The sequence below is a fragment of the Egretta garzetta genome, unplaced genomic scaffold, assembly GCF_000687185.1.
Source record: "Egretta garzetta isolate BGI_Z169 unplaced genomic scaffold, ASM68718v1 scaffold511, whole genome shotgun sequence".
NCBI classification, from domain to species: domain Eukaryota; kingdom Metazoa; phylum Chordata; class Aves; order Pelecaniformes; family Ardeidae; genus Egretta; species Egretta garzetta.
The window spans coordinates 924,261-932,025 of record NW_009258554.1 but is presented as its reverse complement, the minus strand read 5'-3'; the positions used below and the strand labels follow the sequence as shown (position 1 = coordinate 932,025).

Sequence of the window (7,765 nt, the reverse complement as noted above, 5' to 3'; positions counted from 1 at the left end):
GAGGGCGCTTTTAGAGTTTCTAGCTAGGCACACGCATCTAAGCACTCTCTGATCACAGCACAGTGAAGTACACCCTGGCATGTTCGTACAAAAATTCTTTATGGTTTTGGCTAAACACAGACTGTTGAATAGGGGGAGCTGCCATGTAATGATTTCTCCCCTCTGCACCTTAGCAGTTTCACTTGCCTCCCATCTCAACAGAAAGGTCACTCCAGCACTGTCCTACAGGCTGTTCTATGCCATATGTATGCACATTTCTCCTAGTGCTTTTCGCTCAAATCAAATGATAAAACAATGTTTCCTATCCAGTCCCTGAAAGATGAAAAAATCCTGCCACACTGCTCTCTTCTGCAAACGCTAGTAGTAACAGACTGACATTGGCTCCAATACCAATGTGTTACCAATGTAATCCCATGTCGGTATCTCGAAGATTCACCTTCAGATTTTAACTTACTCCTCAGAAAACACAAACTCGGAATGAAGTGAAATACAAGGGCTGAGACGCGAAACAGTGGGACAAGGAGGAGGCAAGCGGGGAATTAAGGGCTGTCAGGCTTAAGGGTCTGAACAGATCCTACTGAATTCAGTAGAAGCACTCTGCAGTTAGTGATGAGAAAAAAAGGACCAAAGATGGAAAAGATGGCAAGGAATGATAGCAAGAACAGGAGGCAGAAGGGAGAGACAGTGCAGAGTAAGGGATTTGGGAGGCAGACACCACACACCACAGAGCTGAGGGGGTTACTGTTAGTGCCTAAGAGCCTTCTCTGAAATTCATAACCAAGCCTTTTGCAACAAGGGAAGAAGCTGTATTTCTAAGACCACACCTCAGATTTTGAGTTCAGTGAGGTGTAGCTTTGGAAATGTGGTCAGTGTGATGTGCACATTTATAAAGTACATGTAGTCACAAATGACAATAATGTGTTCACAGTACTGTTCAGCCTTGATTTAAGAAACTCTTCCTCTGAAAGAGGACATAGACAAAGGTTGTTACCTTGTGTTTGTGAACTCTGCAGCTCTGTTCAGTCATTGATTTTTCTATGATAGCTCCTCAACATTGTAATAAACTGAGACAGATGGAGCCTGTCATTCTTGTCTTTGTAACAGGTTGTCTTTACCATCTCCATATCTTGACTTGTCTTTTTTGCTCATTAGCTCCAGTTCCAGAGACAGCCAGCTGGCAATTGTTTGCCAAGAGGAAGTGTCTCAGGATGAGACTTATGATGAAAATTTGAATGAAGACATTGAGTACTGTAGTGAACCAAGTCTGCTCTCTACTGAAATGTGAGCTTTGCAGCTTTAGTCAAGGTGTTTGGGTGGTTCTTTAATTAAGGGGGAGAGGTGGGAAGAGGTGATGTTTTTCTACAAAAATTTCAATTTATGGGATAAGGCCAAGAGACTTTATTCAGACAACTCAAATACCAGAAAATAATTTTTTTTAAATGCAGATTAGCCCTGAGAAGTAACATTGAAAAGGATATCTTTCACCTAGGATTTTCCTTCTCCTCTGAATGAGACATCTGGGTCTGCAGGGCCTCCTCACTCCCTTTCACTTCTACCATCTAATGTTCCCAGATCTCATCTTTAGAGCGTTCTCTGTCTCATGGTCTCTCTTACTGCTCCTGGACCAGTTATAGCTTGGAGTTAGCTTGCCATTGCATCCATTTGGTAACATGCCCTTCCTGGCTTCTCTGCTGGAAGAGGGGTTATTTTGTCCAATATCAGCCACTTTTCTAGAATCCCTCTGTTCTCCTTTCCAGGCTCGCATACCAAGATGATGAAAACAGACAACTTACTCCACCAGAAAACAACAAAGGAGAGGACACCCGGCACTCTCCAAAGAAAGGGTTTCTGTGCTCCTCAGCACTAGGTAACACCTCAGCGTGACATTCGGGCTGTGTTCTCCTCTGCCTTGACTGAGTTCTCACCTCTTGCTGGAGGAATCCCAGCGTGTGTGGGCACGGGTGTTGCTGTTCGCTGCATTTAGCTCATTGGCACGCATATGATCCTGGTCATGCACATGACTACTGACTTGGTGCTCAGTCAGTAGACGAATCTGTGGCTGTTTGGATAGTCCACGTGATCTGTTTGATTAAGCCCGCCTGTGAATTAGGGCAGTTTATTAGAGCACTGTGGACTCTCCAAACAGTCACCAGGGAGTCACCAAATGGGCTAGCCTTGAGAATATGGTGTTCTACTCTGTGTGCATGCAGCAGGGGGAAAGGAGACGTTGTCTCTCTTGTCTGCTATGAGGAAAAGAGATTGAGTTAATGCAATACAAATTTTCTTTCTGCTCTAATTGTACCTGGAGATTTTCAAGTGCTTGAGCGTGCAGACAGCAGTCAGGTGAAATCCATGAATCACAAGATTTTATGGAAGTATCAGAAGAAATGTGAGAGCCTGGAAGAAAATGAGCTCTTTTATGTAGAATATTTTTCAGCCTTTTTCCTGAGTACTAGTGTGGAGGAAAAGGACGTTTGGGGGAGAAACTAAAAAGAATCCTGTATATAAAATATAGTCTTACAAAATAAAAGTGACAGACTAGGTAGTGTAATGTTTAAAGTAAGGCTAGACAGTCTACTATTTTCAGAATTCTAATTTTATTTCCTTCTTTAGAAAAACGTCAACAGGATCAAGAAGTCCACAAAATATTTTAGTGTGCCATACAGCTCTATCTTTACTACAGAATTTATTTGCCCTTCTTCAGAAGTAAAGCCTGTGCACTTGTTCATAAACATACTTTGCAGTACTTTTAAATTCCTGCACAGGGAGTACCTTTCTCATATTTACAGAAGTAAGGTTTAATTTCATAGCAAGTAAACAATGAGACTATTTCAATAGTTCACCCTAAAATGTTTTTTTTTCTCTTCCCTTCTTTCCAAATTTTGAAAATGCTTCATGTCTATATAAGCAGCCTTCTATTCACTAGTGAATTCAACATTGATTAATTCACTTCCAGTTGACCTTGCTATAGACACAGCCTCATAAATTGTGGTATGTCTGGCAGCTGAGGGACACAGATCACATGCAAGCGGGAGGCCGATGCCAACAGAGCAGCCTGACGTCCCCTCCTGCGTGCTGTGTACAGCCAGGTGCAGCACCAGAGGCTCAGCTGCCATCACCAGTCCTGCTGAGGGCCTTGCCTGAACCAGAGAGCACTTCCACTGCTTAGGAGGGAAATCAGCTGCATGGTGTCTACAGTAGGGCATTGTCTTAAAGCAGGAAAAAGAAAAAAACTTCATCCAGAATTTTATCTTGCAGCTTTCTTGGAAGGTAGTGCCAGTTGGTCCATGATGCTTGACTGCTTTTTGTAAATACAAATGCTTTGGAAAGGGCAAGGTGCTGAGGGAAAGTGGTCAGAGCCTAAAATGTGGGTGTCTTTGCTGTATCTATCTCCAATGGGACTGCACTAAAAGAAATGGAAATCAGATTAACCGTAGTGTAGTGTGAGTGATGGACACAGTTGCATGTGATTACTATTTCAGGTCGAAGAGCATCTTTTCACTTAGAGTGTCTGAAAAGACAGAAAAACCAGGGCGTAGATGTCTCGCAGAAGACAGTTCTACCTTTGCATCTGGTACATCATCAGGTAAGCGTTAACAACCACAAAGGGCCCAGCAATGTAACTGAGACCCTACCATCTGCACTGCCCCCCAACTGTATCCCAACCAACCTTTTAAAAACCATTTGGGATAGTTTCTCACCCATATCAAAGGTTCAATTTTTAGAAATCGTATTTGTCATCATGATCATTCCTGCTTTCAGGACTTTTATCGTTCCCAGAAGAATGCTACAGGAATATGTCCTTTGGAGTCAGCAGAGTTATCATTTTCTGATGTCCATGAAAGAGTAAAATTAAAAAAATAGCTAAAAGATAAAAATAACTGCCCAAATTGCATGCTGCAGTACAATTACAGTGGCTTTGATGGTAGTATGCATATGAATAAAATGTGCAGGGTCTACTTTCATATTAATTAAAGGTAACCTGTAACTGTAGTTAATAATTTTAAAACATAAACTGATTACATGTAATTAATCAGCTTCTTAAGCCCTTTGTAACCACAGTCAGCAGCCTAGCAATTGTATGCTTAGGCACGTACCTAGATGATTAGCCAGCTGTCACAGTCCAAAGTAGATTTGTGTCTTTTAGTTTGATGATGCCACTTTTTGTCACCAGAAACAGGCGCAGATGGTAATGCAAGCCTTGCGAGTGAGGTGTCTGGCTCTGTGCAGTCCCCCGGGGCAGGGCAGGATGGCTTTCCCACTCCTTAGGCTGCCACAGGGGCAGAAAATGCCACATGGCAGGGGCAGGAGGAGTGAGAAGTCGGAGCAGAGGAGTGAGAGATGAGCGCGCTTGAGGCTCCCTGGCTTTTCTCACCTCCACTCCCAGCCAGTTATCCTTTAAGGATCGAGCTCCAGAAAGCAGCGGTCTACAGAGAGTTACAGCTGTGGCAGAGACAACCAGCAAACGTGTTGGGGCATGGAGGGGTGGGCGGGAAACCGCTTCTCACCTTCCCCACAGAAGCAACAGTCCTCCCGAGGCTTCCTGCCCTCCCACGGCAGGCCAGGCAGAGGGGACACATGCTTGCCACTCTCTCAGCCCACCCAGCCGGCAGAATCATCTCCCTCCAGCCTGTGCAAAGAGGATGGAGCTGTTTCACCCTTCCTCATCCCACCGTGCAGCTCCCAACGTAGAGGGAGGGGGCTCTACCCACCCCAGTGTCACTCAGACAGACTGAAGGGTTACCCTAAAACAGGCACCCGGCCTCCAGCTGACAACACTCAGCAGGGTTCATATGGTTACAAACCTGTTAGCCTACAACAGTACTTAAAACAAGAATGTAAAGGTTGCCTCTGCGAAGCGCAATGGATTCAGTTGCTCGTGAATTCTCACAAAATATTCATACATCATGATATGTAAATATATGCAGCTGAGGCTCAAAGCAATCCCTAAGAGCTTCTTTCAACCTCCTCGATACCTTACATTTTGGATAAAACACCTTGTATGTGTTTCTGCCAACAAGCTGAAAAACTGGTTCGGTTGACCTGCCTGACAGATCTAGGGCTTTCCTTGAAGCCCCCGGAAGTTTAAGGGACGCGATGAGGCCATCATAGCCCGCGGAGCATGACTTACACAGATGAATTGTTAAGGGCTGGCTTCCTCCTGAAATTTGATAGGAGTCTGATATCTAATTCCTGAGAAAATCTTGGTGAAGCTTGTAGGTGACTAATAATTGATTCTTTTGCTCACTGAAATCATCAGCACAGCACGGTTATCGGTTCCCAAGGATTTCTGTGGCAGATGGACTGAGCTTCGCTTAACTTTAGGTACCTTAAAGCTAGCTGTCTAGTTTAAACTGGTCAGTTCAGTCTCACTCTGGTCAACAGAGGGAAAGCGCATCTTTTTTCTTGTCTAAGTCTTGTCCTCCGGACAGCGTTTTCAGGCAGGTATCCAAAAGAGGCGGGAGGCTCGCTGGTGTCTCTCCACACAGTTAGCTTACCCTAAACACGTAGCCTTCAGATAGCTGAAGCTGGATGAGGCTAACCCCAACCCAAACGAGAGGATTCTCTGCAATACAATCCCCATGCTTTTGTATTTTCTATGCATTTATTCATTTGCTCACACTAGGCAGTAGAGAGCTCTGGGAGATGAGCTTATGACTCTGACGGCATTGCTTACGGAACAAGGCAGCAGTCACCATGAATAAGGCATCAGATCAGTCCTGTGCAACCAGGGGCTTCTTGGGAAGTTTGTTATAAAAGGAGGCTGGATGACTCAGAGGTTGTGTATATGATCACAGGAAGGACGGGATGGCTCGAAGCATAATCATCAGCTATTGATCCTCCCACCGACAGGAGATGCCTTAAAATCCAGCAGTGGATTTATACTTATTGCCAGCTGCAGACACATCTAAAATTCACATCTGGTATCCGTTCAGGTTCCACAGTAGATACTTACAGAAAACACAGCAATTGGCAGTACAAGGTAGCGGTATGGGTGGTGGCAGTGGAGGGAAAATGAATTGCTGTCTCACCCACCGGCGAAGAGGTGGTGTTTCTGGCAAGGCTGTGGGGAGCGGGGGTGCATCCCCCCCTGTCAGTGCAGCAGCTCCAAGGCTGAAGAACTGTAGTCATGAGAGCTTTCAGCCTGGTACTTGGCACTAGCGCAGGCTACACCATTTAAGGAAAAGCTTGCAAAATCAGTTCGCAGGAAACACCCAAACCATTCCAGCAGCTGGCAGCTGTTTTCACAAGCCTCCAGACCTTCCAGACCTTTCTCAAGTAGTTCCTCCAGCACCTCCTCCGTCCAGCCCTGCTGCTAAGAGCAGGCTCTCACTCGTCTTGTTTCTCCTCTGCCCGCAGGCGCTAGCGGTGGCCGGCCTGAGTCCCCTGCTCCAGCGAAGCCATTCCCCCACCATGTTCTCCCGGCTGTGCGCTACGCCCCCCGCTACACCCTGCAGCCGTGGCTGGCCGCAACAGCCCATCCCGACTCTGCGCCTCGACGGGGCAGAGTCCAGCGAGAAGCTCAACAGCAGCTTCCCATCCGTGCACTGCAGCTCTCGGTACACTGACAACAGCGGCTGCAGCAGCCCGAGGAGAGCCAGGCCGGTCTCCCTCACCGTCCCCAGCCAGACCGGAGGGAGCAGCAGGCAGTTTCACGGCAGCGCTGGCAGCCTGGTCGAAGCGGTAAGGCTGCAGAGTCACAACGGACACGAGCAGTGTCCAGGCCAACTAGAAATGCGGCCCTGGGGAGAGCAGGGCAAGAGAGATATTGCTGCCCGCAACGCCAGGCATAGGAGAGCCCATCTCCAAGCAGGGGTTAGCAGCACGAAGGGGAGAAGGACCACTGGGGAAAATAGAGCAGCGAAGAGAGAGGGTTGTGATGGGGTGCGATAGGGTTGATGATGCAGAGTACTAACGTATGTCTTTGTCTCTGGTTCCCTACCTGCTGTTTGAAGGTCTTGATTTCGGAAGGACTGATGCAGTTTGCTCAAGATCCAAAGTTCATTGAGGTCACAACCCAGGAGCTCGCAGACGCCTGTGACATGACGATAGAAGAGATGGAAAATGCAGCAGACAACATTCTCAATGGTAACAGCAAGCAGAGCCCCAATGGCAACCTCTTGCCTTTTGTTAACTGCAGGGACCCAGGGCAGGACAGTGCAGGAGAGGAAGAGGAAGAGGTGCAGAACCCGGATTGTAGAAAAAGTCAGGAGGAGCTCAAGGACAGCAGGATTTATATCAGCAGCCTGTAGTTGCCAGGGCTGGAAGCGATGCTGGTTTTTTATTTGTTTCAATGTTCCTAATGGGTTTGTTTCAGAAGTGCCTCACTGTTCTCGTGACCTGGAGTAACCGGAACAGCGTTCTTCATTCATTTCTGTTGGGACGAGTCGCAGAGTTGGGTGGTGTAAGAAAGCTTTTCAGGAGCGGATATAACCCCAGCACGTGTCCATGAAGGAAGAGTGAGGAGGAGGAGGAGGAAGAGGAGGAGAGCCAGCTCCCTCTTTTTTTCAGTCCCTGCACAAGGAACGACGACTGCCTCCCGAGCGCGAAGGGGAACCTCAGCTTCCTGTGGATGGCCCTAGCCAAAAGGACCCTGCGTCAAACGGGTGTCTTTCAACTTTGCTTGTAAAAATCATTTTGCACATATTCTGTATGAGCCTCACCGTCTCCATAAAGCCAAGGCCCTTTGATTCGGAAGGAGAGGAGGACTTCTTCTGCTGTGGATTCCCGTACCGCAAGGGGGAGGAGGAAGCAGAAGAAGCCC

At 47.0% G+C, this 7,765-nt stretch overlaps 1 protein-coding gene across 1 annotated transcript in view; it reads left to right on the top strand.

The window, feature by feature from the left end:
* Positions 1–7,253, top strand: part of CACNA1C (calcium voltage-gated channel subunit alpha1 C) — a 489,781-nt gene extending 482,528 nt beyond the window's left edge. Inside the window, exons 43-47 of the mRNA XM_009647934.2 lie at positions 1,153–1,281; positions 1,758–1,867; positions 3,483–3,586; positions 6,361–6,684; positions 6,957–7,253. Of these exons, the coding sequence (XP_009646229.2) occupies positions 1,153–1,281; positions 1,758–1,867; positions 3,483–3,586; positions 6,361–6,684; positions 6,957–7,253 (964 nt within the window). The remainder of the gene's footprint in view (positions 1–1,152; positions 1,282–1,757; positions 1,868–3,482; positions 3,587–6,360; positions 6,685–6,956) is intronic.
* The last annotated feature ends 512 nt before the right edge of the window (positions 7,254–7,765 follow it).